The following is a 26034-nucleotide window of genomic DNA, read 5'->3' on the forward strand; positions in this document are numbered from 1 at the left end:
TCCTGTGACTTATTCATGTCTAAATAAGGTATACAACTGTTTACTGCATCCACTTCTCTAGCAGTTATTCATAGCATTCCAGCAGATTAGGAATATCTAATTCCAGTATCTATTAGTAGTGTGTAATTCCAGATTAGCAACATCTAATTCCAGGAGATTAGTAACATGTGAAGAAGGCATGTCATTTTCAGATTTAAAGAAGTACAGTCCTTTGTAATTTCTAACCAGATTTCCAAATACTGATACAGAGATTACTGATCTGGAAATCCATATATCACATGTAAAGCTTTTTTAAAATACAGTGGCAGTGTTCACTATTTTTTCTAGGGCAGAGCAATGGATCTTTTCATTGAGATACTGTGTTTTGCTGATATAGGAAATTAGCTATATCATCCTTAATCTTCAGAAGGTTTTTATTATCTCATAATTTAAACTTTTATGCCAAATTACTTACGTTATTGGAGATTATAAAACAGGTGACCTTCCTTTAAGAAGTTCTATTCACCACTGTGTATAGGCAATTGATCATGAATCAATAACAGCACTAAAGACAAGGGTGGTTGTTGTGTTAGGTGGCAGAACTAGTTGAGACCTTTACTCACTAGTAACTTTGCGTTGGAAATATATCCTTAGGAGAACACTGTTTCTCAATTCGTTTCTTATCAGTTATTCTGCTTTTACCTCCATCAAATTTTTAAAAATTTGAGTTAGTTAGGATAAAACAGAAGACTAGTGGGGTTACATGGGGAATACATTATGATGTTCAGTGAAAGAGTGTCAACTTCTCCATCCCTCCTACAATGTGACACAGAATTCTGTTTGTTTTAAAATAAAATGATTTGGCTAAGCTTTGACGGAGAGCAGGAACTAAACAGAGCAATAAACCCCAAGCAGCTGGTGCCACCATACTGTTACAAGTTTTCTTTCTTGACACTTAGTACAGCTCAGTGCAGCAAAAATGGGAAAGAGCTAATAGAGAGCCATAGAGAGCAGATATTAGTAGGCAAAAGCAATTTGCTACTGAGCCTTATTGCTGTTTGTACACACAGTTTGGCCTCAGGCAAATGTGTGCCCTGTTTTTAAATGAAGAGGTTGTGACATCCCAACTCTGTAGTCTCCCGTTACAACCTCAATTTTTGGACCCTGGGCAGTGGGACAGGGAGCAGGGTGTAGTTGTGGATTTGGCTAAACTGGAACTTGAAATTTATCAGTAATGGCAAAAGGAGAAAATACATTTTCTTCTTATATTGAATTATATTCAAATTAATATATAAGAAGTAGAAGTTCCCATAACACTGTTAGGATAAAAAAAAAAAAAAAGTTTGAATCACCAATTTGCTCTTGTGCAGCATATAACTAGCCTGTAATTTGGTGTCACAGAGTCTGTAGCAGAAGCAGCAATTGTAGCTCAAAGTGGTTTATGAACAATTTTCCTAGAGATGAGTTTTTTTTGGTATGATATTATTTTTTGAAAACTATTCATTTGGCTGATGATAAACTTATTAAAATCTTCATCTCAGAGGCCAAATCATTTTAAAATAAAATGTCCTAGTGGTATTTCTAGACTAATTCTGTTATTTCTGTCCAAAAAGTAATTAATTAAATTTTTATTTTGAAATATTTTGAATAACACTAGATGTTATATATGATTCTTCAGAGAACTGAGTGATGGTTTATCATCAACTATCTGTTCTAAGAAGCTGAATGCATAATGTAGACCTAATCATGAATGGTGAATTTTTCAGGGGAATAATTCAGGGGAGAATTTTAGTTTTTATATCTCTATCATCTCATTTGCTGCTGTGTGGGATGTGTGTGATCATTGATCTAGAGAATTACAGTGGAAAAGGGACAGTAGATGGGCTGAGGAAGTTGAATGTTCCCAAAAGAGAATTTGGTGTCTCAGAGATATTCCTGAAGTGAGTTTGCTAGGTCACTTCTGAATTTTTGTTGAAGATCCTTCTGTCCCACCTTTTTGAGGCACTTTTCTTCAGTCTTAAAACCTGTTTTGTAGGGCTGCTGAGCAGTCAGATGTGGATCTCAGAGTTGCCAGAGAATCTTCATAAACTGCTGTAAATTGCTAATTGCAATGAATACCACCTTGTAGGTTTTGTGTGTTTGTACTGAAAGGTGGCTATATTTTGGGTAACTTTGGTCTCAATTCTGTGACTCAGTTTCTCAACAGGTTTTGAACAAGGTTATCACATCCTTAGCTTGGAGGTATGATATGAATTGGATTTATTAATTCTGGTGAGGTATTGAGGGCCAAATGTGGGACAGAATTTGGATGAGTAACTTTCCTAACTCTTTGGAGCTGGGCTGCTAAATAAGGGTTGAATAGGTTGTTCTAATACCTGTATCACCTAGCTTTTTTCTTGACTTTCTAAACTCCATTTAACTGGATTGTAAATGTAATTTCATTATGGATAAAATCTGTGATAATGTGGGTATTTCTAAACCCCAGAGAGTAAAATAAAATATTTTGTGTTGTGTAACCCTCTTCTTTGTTTGTTATTAATTTCCTTTGTTATTTTTTTATTAGTGCTTTTCCTGTCTAATGCAAATAAATCAAGGAATGGCTTTTGTGTTGCACTGACTATTCTTCCAATGACTGATATTTCTTTTTGCTTTTCTGTTGCTTTTTAAAAAAATCCCTCTTTATAAGTGTTGAGCACATTTTTGCCATCTGTACCAAATGCTTTTCTTTTTTTTTTCTTGTTTCAGTTGTCGCTTAGATGTTGATATGTAAAGCAAAATGGCAAAAATCAACACCCAGCACTCCTACCCTGATATACACAGAATATCTGTCAGAAATACTGATGAAGACATTGAAAGGATTGAAAATGGCTTTATCAGGTAATCCATTTCTTTCATCCCAGTCAAGAGGACAAAGATTGCTCAATAATCTATGGTTCACCATATGGTATTGCTGTAGCGTTGCATTAGGGGAGTGTAGTAACGTCACTGTTGACCTAATGCCTTTAACAGACTTTTAGCAGTGAATAACCAAAGTACAGAAGAGACAACAACAGGAGGGTTATCGTTTCTTGCAGTTATGGAACTAGAACCTGTATTCAGGAATAGACCCCATCCTCACATTACTGGGAATTACACAGGCTCAGTAACGAGAACACCCTTTCTTGAGTAGCTACTCACAGGGATCGTCCCAGTGTCATGCAGTGAAAAGCCTTAGGAAGGTTTTGAAAAGTAACATCTGTGATATATGAAACACAAAGAATATTGACATTTTTGAACTGGCTTTTCACAGCCTCTCACTGCACAGTAGAACTTAGCAGTTTCTTTGTGTTTCACTTCCTCTCTTTAGGTAATTTTGAAGTGGCTGCTTAAAATGTGTCAGTGAGCTTTTTCTTATGTTACACAGTATCATTCATTTTTTCCGTCTGGACAAACCGAGTACGCCCGCAAGAAACTGTGCGATGTTCCACAACACCCCTATAGATTGAAAAAGTGGCTTCCTTTTGGCCTGCTTTCATCAACTATGTCAACTACATCGGCCTGGTTGGACTGTCTCTTGCTTATCAAATGTGCTCTCAGCCTACAGTGCTCAAAAGTCTATTGGATGGTAGAACTGCTGGTACTGGAAGCCCCCAGCATGTATTTTAGACATGATCCCTGTCCCCATGCAGAATGTGCCTTTTTCTCTTCCTCTGTTGTTTACATGGCATCTTTTGGATATAGACATACCTACATTAGTGGAGATGGACCTGTTTTTGTGTGCAGTATGGCCTGCTTGAGTTAGTTATACTTCCATATGGTCTCCTTGGAAGATTTGCAAGGCCACGCAAGGCCCTCTGTCTCCATCTGCAGTGATGCCTCAGAAACAGGGAAAATACAGATTAAAGTGAGCCTCTTCCTTCCCTTCTCTCTTTTATGTCCTTTTTGTAGAGAATATCAGTGATTGGCAGCTTGCAGAATGGAAGTACTGGCGGCGATGTGAGAGTATGGTTGTAAATGTAGAAATAAATCATCACAATCAGCTGCAGCTTCAGAGGCAATGACTTAATCATGCAAGCTAAAGAGACTGAAATATGAATTGTACTTTATCAGGATGATGATGATGATCCTGAAAAGACAATTTATTTAAAACATACAGTTTGCTGTGATCAGCATTGTTACAGACAGTTTATTGAGGAGTGAAAAGATTCAACCTCATTCTGTGAAAGAGATCTCACATTTAATATTGATGGATTGCTAAAGTATTGCTAGTAAGTATATATAACACCCTTGTAATATAATTTCCAGAAAAAACTATACATGCAGAACTATGTATGTACTGATTAGAAAGCAATGTGGCTTAGATTGCTCAAGCTGTAAGAATGCAATTGGTATTTATCAGAAGACGAATTCATAACCAAAAGCATTTAATTCAATTTCATTTCACAAAAGGAATGTCTTTTTGCTTGAAATGAAAAAGGGAATGAGGCTATAGGGAATTTCAGCAAATCCAAAATGATCAGAAAGATTAGAAGTGGACTTGGAAAGCTGGGATATGAAGACAGTAAAATGTAATTGTTCGGTGTGTTATCTGTCACAAACATCAAAAGGCATTTCTTATTCTGAGATCTATAGTAAGACTTCAGTCATTATCAATCAGAATATATACTTTCATCTTCAGATCTTCATGTTAAAGAGTGTTTTGGGACATTGGTACTTAATCTGCATCTCAGACAAAATTCTGATATACATTCTTTAATTTCAGATTCGATTTAAAGTACATCTGTAGCAAAAGACAGATGCCTGTTCGAAGTTTTAGCTCTTCTCTGTCTTGCTGTGAGATTTTAAACTACAGACTTCAGAAAATGCAGGGTCTCTAGGCTGGTAATATTTCCCCTTTCCCCTTATCTTCCTATAGCTCCCCTTGGCTATAGCTCAACAAAGCTTCTAAGCACATTACTTAATTCCCGTTAAAGTCAGTGGGTATTAAATTTATGCTTAATGCTTAGGATATGCTTAAGTGATTTCTGCTGCAGAATGAGGTATTATCAAGACCAAGCCTTGATATAATAAATAAAAATAATATAATATAAAAATATAAAAAAAATAGATAAAAAAACAATTCTTTGAAAAAGTCAAGAGAAAGTTGCTGGTGGTCTTTAAGCTCTCATTCTTTATTATGCTAGAGTTCATGTTTCATATGAATCCTCATGCTGTAGTAAAATGTGCTGTAAAACAAGCCCATTTTGTTAAACAAAAATCAACAAAGCAAAAATTAGAAGTGGCCTATTGATTTTTTTTAATCCAGCTTCTCTACAGAAGCATCTTCCATAGGAGAGCAGCAAATCACCTTATAGACACAGTTCGCTTTTGACATGTTTTTCAACATTGTAGACATCTGAATTTCAGTGTCTGTTTGTGAGTAGTGTCTAAGTTCCCACTATCATCAGTGGAGATTTTGTCAGTACTAGCAGTCAGCAAAGCCTAGGGAGCTGTTCAGTTTATTCTGAAGTTGAATAGCTTTTTATGCTTCTTTGACTGTATTGACTGTAGAGGCATTCACTTGCTCAAATACAGTGTTCTAGAGATATTTGAGCTATCATAGAGTTTCTGATGCATCTAACTGGTGCTAGTGGATATGATGTGACACGTGTGTGCTCTAGAGAGATCAGTTAAAGTACTTTGAGACGATCCAAACAGTCCTAGACTCCTATACTGAAGCAAGTGAATCTCTAAGACCTCAGTTGATGAGAGTGGAAACCTATATACCCAGCTCATACTTGGAGCCAATTTCTCCTCTCTTAAATCTGGCTGATTGTCATTATTCAGAAGGATTTATGGGAGTAAATTTACCCTCAGACAGCTGAAGAGAGGTATGAGAGCTCTTTAGACAAGGAACAGAAACCTCAGCTTCTGTGGGTTGTCTCTAAGATGTAGCGACTTGACTATCACTGTGAAAATACAGCATTTTTCAGCGTAAGCCCAGGAGGCACCATCATCCTCTGATGTTTCTGCTTTGTAGCCTGCTGTCTGTTCCTTGGTGTATTGCACATTTGCTTCTCCTGCTATTTCAGACCATGTAATACCCTCAGACAGTAGTGGCAGCATTGGTGTTTTGCTGCAGAAACCAGGTGACCAGTAAAAACTGGGACATGTCTATGAAAGAGGTTTCATCAAAAGCCTCTTCTGATAATTGTCCCTCTGTGTTGATGTAAAGCCAAATGACAGATGAGGCATCTTATGTCATCTGAATAGGGTTGAGAGAAGTCGGGAAGGAGTGTCTGAGAGAAGTCAGGAAGGAGTGCCTGAGTTTTATAATATGGAATGAAGATAATAGAAAAGTTCATGTTTGATTTTTCTTTTTGATTCACATTTGTGTGAATTAGTGGAGTGTGTTTGTGATTATGCTGTGTGATGTTGGACAGATGCTGTTGCCCAGCAGAGTCCTTTGTGTATTGTTTTATGATTTTGTTGCAGATATGTGTAAAATATATATATATAAGTGAAATGTGATTTCTATAGTGCTGTTGCTATCAGATGATTTTCATTTTTCCATCTGTACGTGATCTATCTAGAATGATGGAATGTAATACTGAATCTACTAATAAATTGTTTATTTACAAATATTTTTATTAAAATTGTTATTAAAATATTTTAATAATATTTTAATAATAATAATTTAATTATTAAAATATTTACTAATAATTGTTTACTTACAGCATAAGCCGAATTATGGGATATCTTGATGCATGTGTAAACTAATAAAAATGTTTTTGAAAACAGTCAAGTGGCAAAAAAATACAGACTTTCAAACTTTCATCAGCTGAGTCCACAATTCCATCCAATTGTGATTCCAGTAGTTGAGTCAGAGAATTTCACTTTTCTCTCCTACAATTTAGCTTTTTTTTTTTTTTTTTTTTTTTTTTTTTGAGTAGCAGAAGACATGAACATGCCACTGAATCTATCTGGTTACTTATTGGCAGGGATTTGACCTAAGTGTCATTTAAATTATTTATGTTTTGTTTTCATCATGTATGATGTAATTTCAACATGTCTGATGATCCTTAATGGATTTCTCTTTCAAGAGTTTGTTCGTTCTCCTCTAGGAGCAATATTGACTCTGTCATCCACAGTATTCACAACACAACATAAACCAAGTTATGAACCTTTTTCAGTATCAGACATTGTCTACTGGTGTCCTCTCATTAGAAGAGAAAAATAAAACAATTAAGAAAATGAGAATGCAAACTGTTTCTGGACCCATATGTTGTGATATCTTAATTCTCTTAAAATCTTAAATCTTAATACGTTTTGTCAGCTTCTCTTCTGTGAGCACATACAAAACTCAATTGCTAATTACTTTCTGGTAGGCGTTTGAAATGTTATTGCAAGTTCTTCCAAAGGTATTGCAAATATCATTGTAATTGGTCTTTTTCTGACAGTAGCAGATTACCAGAGCAAAATGAGAATCCTTTTTGCATTACAAAGCGGAAAAAGTGATCCTTAGTGAATGTGATGCAGTCTTGCAAAAGCGAATCCCAAAGAAATAAAAACACAAAGAAAAGCTGAGGAGTTAAACAACGAGATTCAGAGCAAGCTTTGATAAAGTTCTTGTTCCAATGAAGTCAATTTCCAAACTAGAGGAAGAAGAGTGAGGCCAAAGTGGTCTGCTTTTATTTTAGTGCCTATAGGCAGTCTTGCAATTATGGGAATTCATGGGAGTTGGCAGACATCGCACATGGCGTAATGTTAAAATCACTGTGTGCTGTTGTGTGCAATTGAGCTGCTATCTTGTTTCCTTCTTGTGGCAATAGCTTGTGATGCTTCATCTCATCAGCACTCAAACAGCTTTGAAGATCTGGAGCCTGTTTGGCTCTGCAGTAGGAGAGCTTTCCTTAGGCATTAAGCCTGCAGTCATATAGCTGCCTGCAAGGGACTGGTGTGAAGGGTAGTGATGCTAGTCAGGGATAACTACTGTAAAATCATCATTTTCTCTTTCAAGTCAGCCAGGAGCAAAAGGGAAGAGTGTGTGTATTTGCTTTGAATCGTAAAAGGAAGGGCACTGGTAGGAATTCCACACTCTTAAACCCAAACAGTATCTGGAAGAACAGAATTGAAAAAAGCGGTGGAGAGTTTTTGTAAAGCCCCTCGGAGGTTTTGGAGCCATGCTGAATGAAAGCTGCTGATGCAGTACAGGAAGTGTCAGAGTAGCAGATGTTGCTTTCATGTCGTGTATGTGCACACCAGAGATGTATTTGCCAGTGAAGCAGCAGCTTCATGGGTGCCAGAGCCTTAGCTGACTTCATTAGGTATTGACAGATTCCACAAAAGTGGGAGTTTAGGATTAGTTTTGTGTTCACCACATCTATGCTGTGTCTGCTAGAAAGAGGATAATTTGCTACATTGTCTTCTGATGTAGTGGTAGAAAGTATTGGATGGGGTTTAGTCTGCTGGAGGCTGTGTGAAATTCTTCAAAATTCTTTTAAAACTTTTACTTTTGCAGAACCCATTCGCTGTGTGAGGATTCATCCTCTGAATTGCAGAGGGTCATTTCAGTGGATGGAAGAGGTCTGCCTGAATCTCAGGCAAGCTCATTCGCGGGCAGAGGAGCAATGGCAAGGTAATGTATTGATTAATACTATTTCTGTTGTTAAGTGTTAACATACTTGAAAGAGATTGGTTACTGGTTAGAAGAAAGTCTATAAAATAAACAGAAGCTGGTTTTCACTTTGATCATGTACTCACACAATTGCTAGAATCCTGGAGATGCTGAGTGAGCTCACACAAAATAGTCTAAATAAGAGAAAGGATTAATTTGTATGATTAGCTCTGAAAATATATTGAATACTGAGGAAATACTTGGAGTGAGGCCAGACTATAAAAGGAATGATTAAATATTTGGTTCTGGCTGATAGTTGATGCATTGCTAGTTTCCTATCCTAATGATTTCCTACGACCTAATGATTGTTTTTTTGCTGGTAGTTGGCTCTGAGGAGGGAGGAAACAGGGACTCTTGTGCTGGGAGTGCAAAGCTTGCTGTCTATTTTTAGATACATATGATCATGTTTTTGTTGTATTGGAAGCCTTACTCAACAAAGCTAAAATCAATCCAGGCTAAGTTTTTCCTTAAGTCGTTTACTTTCCATGGACTTAAACAATCTGCCCGAAGCAGAGCAAGTGCTGAAGTCCATTTCTGAATCTGAGTTTCTGTATTTGATTTAAATAATTCCAGCTGATACTACAGAACTCTGACTGTCTTCTTATACCATTGATACATATGCTACAGAACATAGTTTAGCCATATCATATTTCAAAAAGCAAAGAATAATTGTTTACAAAACTAATTGGACAATGGAGAATTCACTTGCCATTCCCTGTTGGGTTGTCAGATAGAAACACTGCTATGTGTAGATTACTAAGTCTACAGGCAGTTGGTTTTTGGTAGAATGTATGTGTGTGTGTGTGTGTGTGTGCGCGCATGTATGTTATGATATACACAAGCATATATGTGTGTGTATATATATATACACACACATATATATATAAACTATGATTGAGCACTCCTTTTAATTCCTTGTTTATATTACTATTCTTTATTCCTTTTCAGAACAGTTTGAATTAAATATATGTACAGCTAGAATTACTTATGCTCAAAAACTACAAGGAAGTCTGATGAAAACTTGAATGCCTAGCAGTTCAGATGTCATGGCAATGTAATATGCCTATTGAATGCAAATGCTCAAGGACCTAAAACAACATCGTTTTGTGCATTTGACTCAGGATTTGTGATAGAAAAGACAGAAAAGGTGGAAATAATATGCCATGACAGAAATCAGAAAGGAGTATTTCATTGTTCATGTAGAGAAGCTCTTACTCTAAGTTTGTAAAACTTGTTTGACTCTTTAACTAATGGATCTGGGGACTTTCTAATATAATTAATAACATTCTTAAAGAGTTTTTCTTATGATTCCTTACGTGAAAGTGGAAGTCCACAGGCAGAGAAAGATTCTGGAGGTTAGTTTTATTTTTGCAGCTTTCTTTCAATATGATGATGAATCTAGGAACCTCTGACTTTCATGTGGAATATTATGTTTTTCTTTTGTGTCTTCGGTAGGCCTTGAATTCTCTTGTTGAAAATATTAGATGATTTGTATGATAATGTCTCAGTGTAGGGATGAGGATCTAGAAATAGCTTTTTCTGATTTCTGATATGTGATATTCCTTTATTTTGATGTTCTTTCATCTCAAAGTAAGAGATTTTGGGCTGGGCTTTTGACATGCTGTGGTGTTAGACCCTTGAGAACTGCACTCCAGAAGTAGCTATATTTTGTTATAGGACTTAAGTTGGTCATATCTTCACAGGCCTCTCTGTGGATTCTTGCTACAAATGTTATTAACCAGGACTGAGCAAATATAAAGGGATTTCCTTAAGAAGCCCCAAAACTCTTTGAGAAGTTGGTCAGTATTTCATTGTATTTCTAAGGCTAGGTGTGGGAAACTGAAATAATACTACTCCATCCAAATTGGGCTGCTTATGGGAAATAATACAGAATATTATTTTGGTGGTAAATCACATCCATGTTATACATTTTGGTGTCCATTATTTTGAATTTTCCACAAATGTCATTTATTTTTGAACTTTTTCAAAAAAAAAGAATTCATGATGTGAGTTAGAGGGAACAGAGAAAGAAGCATAATAATAAATAAATACCATCTTTTTTGCACATTTCATTTTATTTTAGTGTTTTGCTAGAAATTTAGGATTAGGAAATGGTTCTTTTTATGCAACAGTCAATTAATGGTTCTCGTGAAGGATTTGTTCTCCTCTTGTTGTTAATGTTTGGAAATACACACAGTGTGTTAGAGACAGTGGTGAATGGGTTGTATTGTCTGCCCAGAAGAATACATAGTCTGGGACACAGCATGTGAATATCACCCGTGGTGGAAAGTTATGTATTAGGGTTAGGAAACTGTCTCCACTGTATATACCAGCCCTCAAGCATTTGATCCTGTAAGTCTCTTTTATGTAATTCTATGCTCCTCACATTATTACATAATTTCAGAGATTTTCATCAACTTCCCCATCCCAACCACTTGATAACCTGCATTTATATCAATAATAGTCTCTTGCTCCTGCAGTTCTGAAACAGTGGACTAGGGAGTGATGTGTGAGTTACTGTGAAAGGTGATATATGAAGCTCTGGGAAGTGACTGTGTGAATCCATGAAGCTCCATTCCTATATGAGGTGTAAAAATGGAGGAAAATCCTCTTGGAGCACTCTATGTAGAAATGGCTTACATTATCCATTTTTCTTGTCTGGTTTAGTCAATGATGTTGCATGTCTGTTCCTTGCAGGGTTTCACAATTTGTTGTATCTCTGAGGTCATGGGCCACAAGACATTTGCATCATGAAGACCAAAGACCTGATTCTTTCCTGGAGCGTATCAGAGGGCCAACATTCATAGAAGTGTCCAGCAGGCAAAATAAAATCCACTCCAGTGTGGGTGTTGATGAGCAGCCTGGGAAAGTGAACAGGTAAGAAGATGTGTTTGTACTTTTTTCTTTGTGATCAGGGTAAGAGCTTTATTTTTATATAGAGAGTTTAATATGGAGTTTAGCCTGAGAGATGAACAGGGTATCTAATGCAGCTCAGGAATCTCCACATAACTTAAGTATTGCAGCTTTCAGCAGACTTTTCATTCTCCCTCAAAAGCAGCTTGGCAGAGATCTTGAAGTGGAGGGTTTTGATCATGCTGCTTGGGGCAGAGCAATTTCTTAGAAATAAAATTCTATTTCAGGCTTCCTGTCTCAGAACCTTTCATAAAAGGCTATATTCATCTGTGTGACCTGCCAAGTTGTGGTTGCAGAATTCCTCTGCACTGAGGATGAATGCTGTTCCCACTTCAAGGATTCAGGAGGCTGAGAACTGTGACTTCTCATGACATCCATCATTCATTTTACACACATTAGCAGGTAGTGCTAGGAAACTCCAAACACGAAGTCATGTGGAATACTTTGTTGTTTAGTTATACTTGCCCAAGAGTTCAGCTGTTAACATTGCAGAAAGCTTCTGATGCAGAAATGGGAAAATCTTTTGACCGCTGGTTGAGCTCATCAGCACATATTCAGTCTTTGCTATGGAAGGCAAATTTAGTGTTCTCTTAAGTGCTTTTCCTAAAAAATTGACTGAGGCCGGCAAGAGAAAGCTTTATGTGTTTCCAGTCTTTTGAGTTTATGAATTACTTTATGAGAATATAACTCAGAGATATAAATAAAACTCCAACTAAAAGTGGGAAACAGAGTCCCAAGTTGCACAAGTTTCCATAGCTTTTTGGATAGCTGGGTTGAGTAGGTAGGCAAGTCATCAGTCATCTGAGATTTGTTTCAAAATCTCAGCTAGTAATTCAGATAAAAGGAAGAACCTTTAAAGGGCAATGCATGGCAGTACAGGTCACCTTGACTTGTGGTGGACCAGCAGAGCCTGCTATCTTCATTTGATCTGCTCCTCAGAAATTCAGCTCAAGAGCAGAGTAATCTGCATTTCTCACGCATTTTGTTGTATTAGCTAGGCTGCTATCCTCTAGTCACTCAAGGCAGCAGCCAAGAGATTTTTCAGGCTTCTGGATCAGTAGCAACTGCAGATTAAAAGTCATTAGAGAAGACAGCATTGATCCCAGGCCAACAAACCTCTCTATAAGGCCATTAGAAGAGGTGAGGTTAGAAGTGTCCATCCTGGCCTTCATGGATTTACACTGTTGCCATGTGACAGTAACTCCCAGTTGTGCTATCACTGGGGCTCAATTCCACAGCAGTCGTGGCTGTGCTTGTTATTTGTCCAGCTGCCTTGGCGATGCATATGTAAAGAAGACTTGAAAGGGTTGAAGAAAGCTTAAAATAGCAGCCAAATGGGTACAAGGCTATAAATAGCGGTATGTGTGGCCATGAGAACAAGCTTCAGACATCGGATACAGTTACAGCCATGTATACCCAGCACTTGATAAAGAGAAATTGGTGCCTTCAAGTATTTATGCAGAGGGAGTTATTGCAGTCAAAGTTGGTCTTCCTAATCTTACCAGTACATATGTGAAATGCCAGTAAGTCAGTCTGTCATGTTGGTAATGTTTGTATTAAATGTACCAGTCTTTTACACTCTTTAATGTGTTTTATTGAATTTGCTGCAGTCACTGGCCCTTGGCCAATTTTAATGTCAACTATAGTAACAACACGAATGAAGAGTAAGTACCAGCAACTTTTGAACATCTCTTTGTCACTAGCTCCTTCTCTTTTTCCCTTTTCAGCCTAGTAACATACGTGGTGTAGACTTCTGCTTATCTCTTTCTAAACCTTCCCAAGTACATAGTTTAATTACTGAGAAAGCTCTTGCTTTGTCAGTTCTGGAGACATCCTTCATGTTCCTCATGAACTACATTTTTTCTTAAATTGCCCTTCCCTCTCCAGGAGTGAGTTCAACTACCTGAGCATTTAGTCCTCCTCCTCTACTTCAGCTGGCTGATTTACTGCATTGCCAATGATTTGTCAATGATTCAGTTTCTCAGTGAGATCCATGTGTTCGTTTTCTAACAAGGGTCTTTCCTCTGTTAATATACCAGTCCTTTTTGCAGATCAAGTCCCTCAGTAATTTCAGGTTGTTACAAGAGAAGTCAATTCTGAGCAGGGTACCAAAACCACCTTTGTATGTGAAGTCTACATGATATCTGAGCATCTTTCTGAAAGGTGTGTTTTAGCTTAGCCAGGCATTCCTAGTGTGGATGTAGAGTGAGTAGCAGCTAGGCAATATAATGAGGCTGGCACCACACCAGCTCTGACAGAAGCTGTCCTTTGGAATCTCTTCTATATGTTTCACAAGATACCTCATAATATCCCTCCAAGGAGAAGTTTCTTGAAAAGGTGAAGGACTACTGTAATTTAAAGTCACCCAACACTGATGTTTGTTGCACATCTTCAATCACAAATCTTGGAGAACTCATCTGCATTGTAACCTCCAGCAGCAGAATTCTTCTTTTACGTGACAATAGTTAATTTCTTTCATTACATTTCAGATTTAAAAAAAAAAAGGATTTAAACATCAGGATAGTTTCCAATCATGTCAGAAATATTCCTGAATTTGTTGGGTTTTGTCTCCAAATACATCAGACTAGCAGCATAGTGTACATTTAAAATGACACTGCAAAACCTGTGTGCATATATCTGAACAAGAAGTCTTCTTTTCCTAGAGCAACTTTTTGATTTGGTTTCATGACTTTTATAAAAGTGAAAATCATTGTGCAGAGAACAATGATAGAAATGGGCAGCATTTTATTTAGATTGAAATTAAAAAAAGAAAAGGTTTAATAAACCTGAGGCCTGGCTTACTAGTCAGGACCCAAAGGAGCATTTAGAATGGAAATGCATTTTGATCTTACTTCTGAAAGTGACACATATACCTTGGGCAAAACTTTGATCTAGCCAGTGTTTCATTATTCCTCAAAGAAGGCAACATCTTTGTGTCTGCCTTCGTAACAGTCTGAAAATTACTTGGCAGATGAAAGGTGTAAATCATTCAGAGACTACAACAGTATTTTTATAGTGACTGGTGGAGATATGTCTTCTCAGCCTGAAAATGAGTGTTTCTTTACAGTGCTGAAGATACAGAATAATTGCTGCTGTAGTGCTATTAAAGAGGATAAGTACATACAACTCTTGTATTAATTACTGGATTCTAGTTTATTCAAAAGCACTGATGAAGAAAACAAGTTGCAGGTGTTGTTGGAGCTTTGAGTTTCTCAGTGTGTAAAGGACCTACATGTGCCTATCTCTGAGAAACTGTGGATGATGCTTTCAAATCTTAGAAGACATCATGAGGATTATGGCCAGCCTTTTCCTTTGAGTAATTTCTACTGCTAGACAACAAGCAGCTGGAGCATGGTAACATTACCTCAGAAGGGAGGTGAGCTGAGAACAAGGAAATGTAGGATTCTCACATATGAAGGGTACCTGTAATCAATGGATCAGTGTGAAGGAGATCTTAAACCAGGGAAAAATAGACGTTGGCATTAGATAGCTGTTTCGAAACAAAATGTAGGAGAAAGTTGGAACTATCAAAATTTCCTTCTGAAGTTTATTGTCACTGAGATTTTCACTGATTCTCCATCTCTGCTTACTTTTCTCTGCCTAACAATGGTCATGAATGTATGGTGACAGCAGCCATTGAAATTATGTTTACACACAGTCCTTCCTTTCCAGTAAGAGGCCAGACATTTGAAGTATCTTTGATCTGTATGTTAATGCTTAAAACAGCAACTGGAAATTACGTTTCAGATCAGGTACCAAGCACGGTAATTTATCATGAAATCCTCACATGTTTTCTATATTAGAAAGAGCTTTAGTGGCAGATTTGATTTGAAAAAGCCACAAAAGATCCAGGAAACCAGTGGCAGAGAGTCTTGAGCAGAAGTTTCTGCCTGTTTTGTAGAAATCAGTTTTGGTGAATGAAACAGTTTGTCTGGATTTGAGGTGCTCTCTTCAGTTATGATGTTTCTTATGGTTATGTTAGACAAACCTAAGAACAGGGTAAATCAGATCCATCTTTACATCTAGCTCATCATATTCTAATGATCTCAAAGTTGTGTATAGCCGAACTCTAGGGAAATACATATCTGGGATGCAGATCTGGGGCAAAATCTTGCAGCTTTGGTATGTGCTAGATGCTGTGGAATGGTAGTGATGTGCAGACATAATGACAGAAGTTTTATGTCCAAATATATTGCATTTTATTGTGTGAATAACACTTAATAAACCCGAAGGCAGTCCTGTCTCCATTAAGTCAATGCAAAACTGATTGATTTCAGAGGGGGTAGAATTTCTTGCTTAATGCTCAGGCTTTGAATACAGTGACAGTATTGCAAAGACAGCAGCTTGAGCATCACTGGCTGATCACACGTGGACCCCTGCATCTGCACTAGCCAACCCATTTTCCCTTTATAGCTGATGGAGAGAAAAAAAAAAAAGGTAGTGTTAGGGCACAAGTCATCTCATTCTAATGTAGGGATTTAAAATAATTTGCATTAATTGTGTTGATTGTATAAGCTTGTGTAAAATGACTAGATCATGTGTAGAGATCTAAAGTTAAGTGAAATGAGACGCTTCTTTTTTTCTTCATTTTCAATCTTTCTTCAAAGGTATTGGCTGGCATTCTTCTCCAAGCCACAATTAATTACTTCTGGCTATTTTGGTTTTAAGGAACTGGGAGAGGATATTTGGATTCATCAGAGTCAGATTAATTTCATTTAATCAGTACTAAAGCGTCCAGCAGGCACTGTGAAGGTTCATATGTGGCAAGACTTTTGATAGTTTGTTAAACCACTGCGAGACAAACTGGAATGTTTAATTAAAACAAGCCTGGTACATGATACATGAAAAGGTCAACAAAGCGTGACTGACTAATACACAGAATCAGCCAGCTGGTTACCTGCTTTACTCGTGTGCTGCTGTTAGTTCTAGAGCCTCAGCCTGTTATCCAATTACTGCTGAATGAATGGTTCTGCCCAGAGAAACCCTGTCCTGCTCTCTCCAGCATCCTGGTTTCCTGTTCCTTGTAGTTTCTTGTACCACTGATCCTCTCCCGTCACTAGTAGAAAATTGGTAATGTTGCTAAGTCTTACATTATGTTGTACAGCAAAAAGGAAGAAAAGAAAGAGGTTAAAGAGGAAAAGAAAGAGGAAAAGAAGGAGGAAAAGAAAGAGGAAAAGAAAGATGACAAAAAAGATGATAAAAAAAAGGAAGAGTAAGTATACAGAATGAATGTGCACTTGTAACACACCTCCTACACATGACATTTCAAGGTTAACACTGCCACTATAGTTGTTTTATAGCTTACAGAATGTTATATTGTCAAATCTTTAATGCATTTTTCCCTTTGAAATGATGCAACTGCTCAGCAAATTTGCTGCATCTTAAAAACCTGTTTTAAGACCTGTCACGAACAGCTCCCCAGGTCAATAAAAGGGAATTCAGCTACCTCTGATCACTTTGGCTGTTCAAGGCACTTTTTTTGCTATCGGGCATTTTAGGATAGCCCTTGCTTTGCAAATCTGTACGGGGTTTTCATAGTTCTAATATATATGTAATGACTCAAAGCAGATGGTCCAAGAGCCTAGTGTGGGCCCAGAACGAAAATATAATGTAGGCAATTACAGATATACTAAGAAGTTTAGTTTATTGATAATTTCTGACAAATATGTGAGGAAGATGCCTGCTTACTGTGAATCCTTACCATGAGCAGCATTTCTGATTACTTAGGGTGCAATTATTTACTAGTGAATAGTAAAGCTTGCTGATGATGACTAAAAGCTACTGAATTTCTGTGAAAAAAAAAAGAAATCATTTAAATGCTCTTAACAGAAATATATCATGGTCTCATTTAGCCCTCACAGATCTGACATGCACCTAATTTGGCTTAGTATACCAATCACAAAAATATACAGTGGCAATAGATGAAAAGCGAGTGCATTTGCCTGGGCTTCACAGTTAAGAAGTAGGTTAAATGATGAGTGTATTGCAAGCCTGTTTGTGTATATGGTTGTGTGTGCTATATAGATGGAGTGACATTAGTTGGGAGTCATTTCTAGATCGGGTCTGCTTGATCTCCAGGTCTTGGCTTTCTGTCTTAATCAAAGCTTGAATTTGAAAGCCTTTTTTTCTAAGGATTCTCGTTCAGCTTCAATTACTGTGTAATGAGAACCTGAGCTTTACATCAGCCTAAATCAACTTAAAACATTGCAGCAAGGAATATGAATGTTTTTTAAAATGCCTAGAAGGCAATGGAATTATCAAATGAAGACCATATTTCATTTCAGGTGATGAATTAGAAGAAAAGGCTAAAAATCTATTGTGAGAGTAGCAAAGTACTTCTGAGGTTAAGATTACCTTATTAATACTATCACCTAGGTTGATATTCAACTGATGGCAAAGACAGTGCCAGAAATACACACAAATCTGCAGTATATAATCTTTACCTTTTAAAATATTTTCATTCCTGAAAATTGGGAAAAGTCACACAAATACATACCCAAGTGTTGCTCAGCCATATATTCCACCTGCTACTGCACAGCTTACAGATGACACTAACATGTTGCTTCTGGGCGCATGTGTATGCACACAGCTGTGCTTGTGTAATCAAATGTTCAAGTATGTGTGTTTAACTTGTTTAAATGCATGGTCACACAGTCATTTCAATAATACAAGGATTTGCCAAAAATGTCAAAAGTAATCCTCACAGGAAGACATTTCGTCTAGCTGTGGACTGTAGTCTTCTATCTGGAGTTATAGTGAGAAACATTCAATGTTTTCTTGTTCAGTGGTGGCCATGTGCTGAAATGGTGGTATTTTTGGCCAATGTGATTTGAAAATCCTAGGTTTTTTTTCTGCTCTTGGTGTTTTTTTTTCCAATGTTGCATCAGATAGGAATAGATTGTGTTGAATGGGATGAATCTTTCGGCTGATATTTGATATTTAATTTGAGATGCTGGCATAGATACTCTGTCACATTTTTAGGCAGCTGTGTGGTAGTCATGAGATGAGCAGCCTCCAGCAGAGGGAGATCCAAAGGGTCCTTACGGTTCCAGTGTAACCTGTGTGTTTTACTTTACAGGAAGAAAAAAGAGATCTTTGTAATAGATCCTTCAAGCAACATGTACTACAACTGGCTGACTATAATTGCAGCACCTGTGTTCTATAACTGGTGTATGATAGTGTGCAGGTGTGGATTTAAGTTACTAATAATTTTAGGTTTCAAAAGTAAAGGGTCTTATTGATGTTTCTTACATATATCATCAATTTAGCTCCCTGTGGCATCTTTTGGGAGGCTTATCTAGAGGCTTTATAGTTCACATAGTTATGTTTAAGGTTATATGATGTACATATCAGAGGAAATAGATGGCAATTTTTATTTTTAATTCTTTGTGTGTGTTTGTGTATGAATTGATTTTACGTTGCAAAAAGCAGCTCATGGGTGTTGGCAGTGGCCTTTGTGTGCCACCTACTGGCTACATGCAGGAATGTGCCTTACTCAGCAGGGGCTTGGTCACCATCCTTGCAGAAATGTCTTTAGCCATGCAGTGTAGATATACATGGCTGTTCAAAAGGCAGGTCAGTAAAGAAAGCAGAGACCAGTGGGACAGTGAGGGGAAAACACAGTTTGAGCCAATATATATGATGTATATGATTTTTTATCTGACCTATTTGTATTTGCAAGACTGGAAGTGCCTAGGTGTATTCCCCATGAAATCTGATGCATGTTTAAATGTAGGGATATGTACATCCCTCCACAAGTGCACTTGTGCTACACTGTGCACTTGTGCTGCATATACGTGTTTTAAGTTTTGCTCCTAGCTTAAATATCTTTTCTGTCTATTTAGACATAGCTCCAGTGTGCAGACTAGCAGGTGTGAGACATACTGCCTTGGTCTGTTCAGTGCTAGTGACATGCACTAACAGGCTGTTAGGAAATACATTCTGAGTGCTCTGCTCATGTGTAAATTTTGCACTATCTTTGTTTCTTTAGAGCCTGCTTTGATGAGCTACAAATTGACCATGTTAGGTTATGGCTGGTCTTGGACTATTGCTCTGATATCATATATATTTTTGACATGCTCGTCAGATTCAGGACAGGTGAGTTTTATTTTTTTAAAACGTTGTTTTCAGATAATAACATGGATATAAAAGCTGGAGAAGAGGACTTCTCCTGTGGAGTCTGCTCAGTGTAAGATCATGTCTCCAGCAGAACCCAGCAAGGGAGTCTTTGGGATAATGAAGTGTGTGACCCACTTGGCTTGTTGTGGGGCTTTACATCCCCATAGCTGCACTTCCCTCATCTCCAAACCTACGCCTAGCAGCGCCAAACAGGCAGGCCAAGAACTGACAGAACAGTCCAAACCCACTCCAAATCATAGAATCATAGAATGCTTAAGGTTGGAAGGGACCTCCAGAGGTCATCTAGTCCAACTCCCCTGCACACACCTAGAGCATGTGGCACAGGACTGCGTCCAAGCAGGTCCACCATTACAGGCTATGTGGGGAAGGAAGGGTGAGATACGTTCTGTGCCATCTATGAAATGACTCCCTGGCTGGGCAGCAGCAAGGACTGGCTTGGAAATGGCATCTGGGAAGCCCCAGAGATAACACACTCCATGGCAGGTTCTCTGGGGTACACCTCTGACTACCAGCAGCGCCAGCTTCCCTATATTTCAGTCATTGGGTAACTTTACTGTAGAACAGAAAATATTCCTGTCTTTCAGCATTTGATTCCATCTGGCATACCTCGTGTTTTGATGTTTTCAAAAGGTGTTACTATAGAACTCCAGTTTTGTGGTTGACGAAAAGACTTGAGGGCTTTCTGTCTCCCTTCAGTATAAAGGTGTTTGCAAAGTTTTCCTTAATAATTGTGAGTCAGATATCCACTTGTCTGGACAACTTTTCTGTTCAGGAGCATAGGACTGTTCATAATGGCATATTTGCCCAGCACTTTCCATAATTTTCAGATGGCAGTCTTTTCCATTTGTAGTCAGCATCAGCGTACAGAAACTTAAAGATGGATGCACGCATGCACAGGAGATGGCTGTGCAGATATTAACAGAAACCGCAACAGATTCCAGAAATACAGCGGTGTTGTATAAGGCAGGGGCAACTGCAGCTCAGGCTTCATTAGCCATTACTTGTATGCTGAAAAAGTAACTGCTTGTAGATTGCTCAGGTAGTATCCAAATCTAACAAGTGGTAATTCCTGATACATAGGAAATGTTTTTCCTTTTTTTCCAAGGTAGACTTCTAGATCTAGTAGATCCAGTGAGTGGCCATTTGGATATGTCTCCACTTGCAACTGCAGAGAGTGTTTCACAGAGCATTGGCTCTTCCCTGAAGAACACATTTTACTGCCTTGAGTGGTCAGAGGCGACAAAACAGCACTGCAGCTGTGCTGCTCAGGCAGTCTTTCCGTGAGAATTCTTACCAGTGCACTGCTGCAGTTTGCTTTAAGGTCTCTTACTGCTCTTTATGCCATCTCACAATTCTTAAAATCTAAAGTTTTCTGAATTCTTTTGGATAGTTTACAAAAGTGATTGCAAAAATGTCCTGAGCAAAAAAGTGACACCGGAATGAAAAGCAGAAATAAACTGACAAAAAAGTAAAGATGACTGAAGATTTTAAAGACTATCCCAAAGATTGCTTTCTTCTTCTTTTTTCTTTTTCTTTCCCTTTTTCTTCTTCTTTTCCTTTTTCTTTTTCTTTTTCTTTTTCTTTTTCTTTTTCTTTTTCTTTTTCTTCTTTTTTCTTCTTCTTTTTCTTTTTCTTTTTCTTTTTCTGTTTCTTTTTCTTTTTCTTTTTCTTTTTTTTCTTTTTCTTTTTCTTTTTCTTTTTCTTTTTCTTTTTCTTTTTCTGTTTCTCTTTCTTTTTCTTTTTCTTTTTCTTTTTCTTCTCTTTCTCTTTCACTTTCTCTTTTTCTTTTTCTTTCTCCTTCTTTTTCTCCTTCTCTTTCTCTTTCTCTTTCTCTTTCCCTTTTTCCTTTTCTTTTTCTTTTTCTTCTTTTTCTTTTTCTTTTTCTTTCTCTTTCTTTCCCTTTTTATTTTTCTTCTTTTTCTTTTTTCTTTTTCTTTCTCTTTTTCATTCTCTTTCTCTTTTTCTTTTTCTTTCTCCTTTTTCTCTTTCTCCTTCTCTTTCTCTTTCCCTTTCTCTTTCTCTTTCTCTTTCTCTTTCTCTTTCTCTTTCTCTTTCTCTTTCTCTTTCTCTTTCTCTTCCTCTTTTTCTTTTTCTTTCTCCTTCTTTTTCTCCTTCTCTTTCTCTTTCTCTTTCTCTTTCCCTTTTCCTTTTTCTTTTTCTTTTTCTTTTTCTTTTTATTTTTATTTTTATTTCTCTTTCTTTCCCTTTTTATTTTTCTTCTTTTTCTTTTTCTTTTTTCTTTTTCTTTCTCTTTTTCATTCTTTCTCTTTTTCTTTTTCTTTCTCCTTTTTCTCTTTCTCTTTTTCTTTCTCCTTCTCTTTCTCTTTCTCTTTCTCTTTCTCTTTCTCTTTCTCTTTCTCTTTCTCCTTTTTTCTTTTTCTTTCTCTTTCTCTCCTTTTTTTCTTTTTCTTTTTCTTTCCCTTTTTCTTCTTCTTTTCCTTTTCCTTTTTCTTTTCCTTTTTCTTTTTCTTTTTCTTTTTCTTTTTCTTTCCCTTTTTCTTCTTTTTTTTCTTCTTCTTTTCTTTTTCTTTTTCTGTTTCTTTTTCTTTTTTCTTTTTCTTTTTCTTTTTCTTTTTCTTTTTCCTTTTCTCTTTCTTTTTCTTTTTCTTTTTCTTTTTCTTTTTCTTCTCTTTCTCTTTCACTTTCTCTTTTTCTTTTTCTTTTTCTTTTTCTTTTTCTTTTTCTTTTTCTTTTTCTTTTTCTTTTTCTTTTTCTTTTTCTTTTTCTTTCTCTTTCTTTCCCTTTTTATTTTTCTTCTTTTTCTTTTTTCTTTTTCTTTCTCTTTTTCATTCTCTTTCTCTTTTTCTTTTTCTTTCTCCTTTTTCTCTTTCTCTTTTTCTTTCTCCTTCTCTTTCTCCTTCTCTTTCTCTTTCTCTTTCTCTTTCTCTTTCTCTTTCTCTTTTTCTTTCTCTTCCTCTTTTTCTTTTTCTTTCTCCTTCTTTTTCTCCTTCTCTTTCTCTTTCCCTTTTTCTTTTTCTTTTTCTTTTTCTTTTTCTTTTTCTTTTTCTTTTTCTTTTTCTTTTTATTTTTATTTTTATTTTTCTTTCTCTTTCTTTCCCTTTTTATTTTTCTTCTTTTTCTTTTTCTTTTTTCTTTTTCTTTTTCATTCTCTTTCTCTTTTTCTTTTTCTTTCTCCTTTTTCTCTTTCTCTTTTTCTTTCTCTTTCTCTTTCTCTTTCTCTTTTTCTTTCTCTTTCTCTTTTTCTTTTTCTTTTTCTTTTTCTTTTTCTTTTTCTTTTTCTTTTTCTTTTTCTTTTTCTTTTTCTCCTTCTTTTTCTCTTTCTCTTTCTCTTTCTTTTTCTCTTTTCTTTTTCTTTTTCTTTTTCTTTTTCTTTTTCTTTTTCTTTTTCTTTTTCTTTTTCTTTTTCTTTTTCTTTTTCTTTTTCTTTTTTTTCTTTTTCCTTCTTTTTCTCCTTCTTTTTCTCTTTCTCTTTCTTTTTCTCTCTTTCTTTTTCTCTTTCTTTTTTTTCTTTTTCAATATAGAAATGTAGATAAAAAATCTACAATTAAAAAAAAATTAACACCAGTTCTTTTGTAAAAAAGAATCTGAGCTAGACTTTCTCATTTCACATCTGGCTCAGAATCATCCATCCAGGAGCTTAATTTTTTGAAAGAAAATGCTAATGTTGAATAACTGACCTAGTGTGGATCTTTCGTGTGTGGATTTTAACTACTCAACATTGGAGGTTGGCATCCTTTTTCCATTTTATGGATGAAACACCAATATGTAGAGACAAAATATCAGTTACGTGTGGTCCTTTGTGGGGAATCAGAACAGAGCTGCTCTGTGTTGGATTTGGTGCTCTTCTGAGTCTTTTAAACATAAATAATCTTTTTGCCATGACTAAATAATGATGAAATATATTAATTAAATACTTACAGATTTAATGTGCAAACAAATCTGAAGCCATTCTTAAGTAATCATACTGAGATAACCTGGAATCAACCTGTGTTAGCCAAATAGCTTCTATTATTAATTCCCCTATTAGGTTTCTGGTGGGGAAAAAAAACGCATATATAGCCAACATTTCTAATGCTTAATATTCTTCCCTTCAATATAATTCCAATAATATTATAACTTTTAAAATAATGAGACATTGACAAATCACCAGCCTTCTCAGGATGTATTTGGTGAAAATGACTTTACATTTTCCTTCTGCTCAAGGTGATGAGAACTAGGCCAGCTACTGCGTCCATTTATATTGAGTAGAGAGACTTCTGCTCAGTAGCTCTTTCTCTAGAAACTACCAAACAATATCCACCATTTCACTTGAAAATCCTGTCAGCTGTAACATTAGATAGAAAAGAAAAAGTAAGGAGTAGGGAGAAAGTGATGTGTCTTGTTATCTCAACATTATCTATTTCCCTCTGAACACTTTTCTGACATTGCATTGTATTTATTCTTGGAATTTATTTAAAAACGTTCCACTCTCATTTTATATACAATCAAAACATGCTTAGCTTTAGCTCTGAGTCATGCCAATGGTTCATGAGAAATGAGATGCGCGAATCTCCATGTTCTATTCACAAAGATGCCTGAAAGATATGGACACAGTCATCCCAAAATAGGGTGGCAAAGTGCAGAAGGCACCATGTAATAATACGAGTCATTTCTCTACATCACCATTTACGAGCTTTGAAACTTGAGATACTTAAGTTCACAATGAAAAGCTTTTCATTAAATGAACTCCTAGTATTTTTCGTATGCGCAACAGTTCCAGTTTGTGTGTTCTAAGGTGTGCGAAATCTAAGTCGCCTAGTGCTGCTGACTGTATTTTTGACCTGTCCTTTTAATTCTAACTAGTAACATGCTTTCCTTCTTTAAAGGCTTCCTCGAGCAAGGCTTGCTAGTGAAGGATGAAAAGAAATTACGAGAGCATTACACAAAGACTGTGCAGTTCAAGCTGGATGTGCTCTCTCTCTTGCCAACGGACCTGGCCTATCTGAAGCTCGGTCTGAACTACCCCGAGCTGCGGTTTAACCGCTTGCTCAGGATTTCTCGTCTCTTTGAGTTTTTCGACCGTACAGAAACCAGGACAAATTATCCAAACATGTTTCGCATCGGAAATCTTGTCTTATATATCCTAATCATCATCCACTGGAACGCGTGCATCTACTTTGCAATTTCGAAGGTCATTGGGTTTGGAACTGACTCCTGGGTCTACCCCAACGTGTCCGTTCCAGAGTACGCACGCCTGTCCAGGAAGTACATTTACAGCCTGTACTGGTCGACGCTCACGCTGACGACCATTGGGGAGACGCCGCCTCCCGTGAAAGATGAGGAGTATCTCTTTGTGGTCATCGACTTCCTCGTGGGTGTGCTCATCTTTGCCACCATTGTGGGGAACGTGGGCTCCATGATTTCCAACATGAACGCCTCCCGGGCAGAATTCCAGGCCAAAATTGACTCTATTAAGCAGTACATGCATTTCCGAAAAGTGACCAAGGACTTGGAAGCCAGGGTTATCAAGTGGTTTGATTACCTCTGGACTAACAAGAAAACTGTGGATGAGAAGGAGGTTCTTAAAAACCTGCCCGACAAGCTGAAGGCTGAAATTGCCATCAATGTCCATTTGGACACACTGAAGAAAGTGCGGATATTCCAGGACTGTGAAGCTGGGCTTCTCATTGAGCTGGTGCTGAAACTGAAACCTACGGTCTTCAGCCCTGGGGACTATATTTGCAAAAAGGGAGATATTGGGAGAGAAATGTACATTATCAAAGAGGGCAAATTGGCTGTGGTGGCAGATGATGGCATAACACAGTTTGTAGTCCTAAGTGATGGCAGCTACTTTGGTGAAATCAGTATCCTGAACATCAAAGGTAGCAAATCTGGCAACAGGAGGACAGCCAACATAAGGAGCATTGGCTATTCTGATTTGTTCTGCTTGTCTAAAGATGATCTAATGGAAGCCCTCACTGAATACCCAGATGCCAAAAAGGCTCTGGAAGAGAAAGGGCGACAAATCCTGATGAAAGACAATTTAATAGATGAGGAAGCAGCAAAAGCAGGAGCTGACCCAAAAGACTTGGAAGAAAAAATCGAAAAACTTGAAACAGCTTTGGATACTCTACAAACAAGGTTTGCTCGGCTCCTGGCAGAATACACCTCAGCCCAACAAAAAGTGAAGCAGAGACTTGCCAAGGTGGAAAACAGAGTGAAGAAATATGGTAGTGGCACCATGTCAGAGATAGAGGCTGAGGCTGCAAAACCTGAGGGCGAGAAAAAAGACTAAATGAGCATTTGTATTTTCTCATTTGTTAGAGAAGCCTGAAGCATGTAAAAGCCATAAATATGTATAAATATATGTGTGCATACATAGATGATGATTATTTTTATATGGCCTCCGAGGTAAGGGTTTTTAGCAT

At 37.0% G+C, this 26034-nt stretch overlaps 1 protein-coding gene across 1 annotated transcript; it reads left to right on the top strand.

The window, feature by feature from the left end:
* Positions 1-2712: 2712 nt before the first annotated feature.
* On the top strand, positions 2713-26034 carry CNGA3 (cyclic nucleotide gated channel subunit alpha 3). The gene is made up of 8 exons (XM_088521238.1): positions 2713-2856; positions 8459-8575; positions 11312-11491; positions 13138-13191; positions 16632-16739; positions 18606-18713; positions 19518-19624; positions 24493-26034. Exons 1-8 carry the CDS (start codon positions 2756-2758, stop codon positions 25899-25901), a joined length of 2184 nt encoding a protein of 727 aa, XP_088377364.1. The 5' UTR covers positions 2713-2755; the 3' UTR covers positions 25902-26034.

The sequence above is a fragment of the Tinamus guttatus genome, unplaced genomic scaffold (assembly GCF_059628265.1).
Source record: "Tinamus guttatus ecotype Peru unplaced genomic scaffold, ASM5962826v1 Tinamus_guttatus_pri_ptg000002l, whole genome shotgun sequence".
NCBI lineage: Eukaryota > Metazoa > Chordata > Aves > Tinamiformes > Tinamidae > Tinamus > Tinamus guttatus.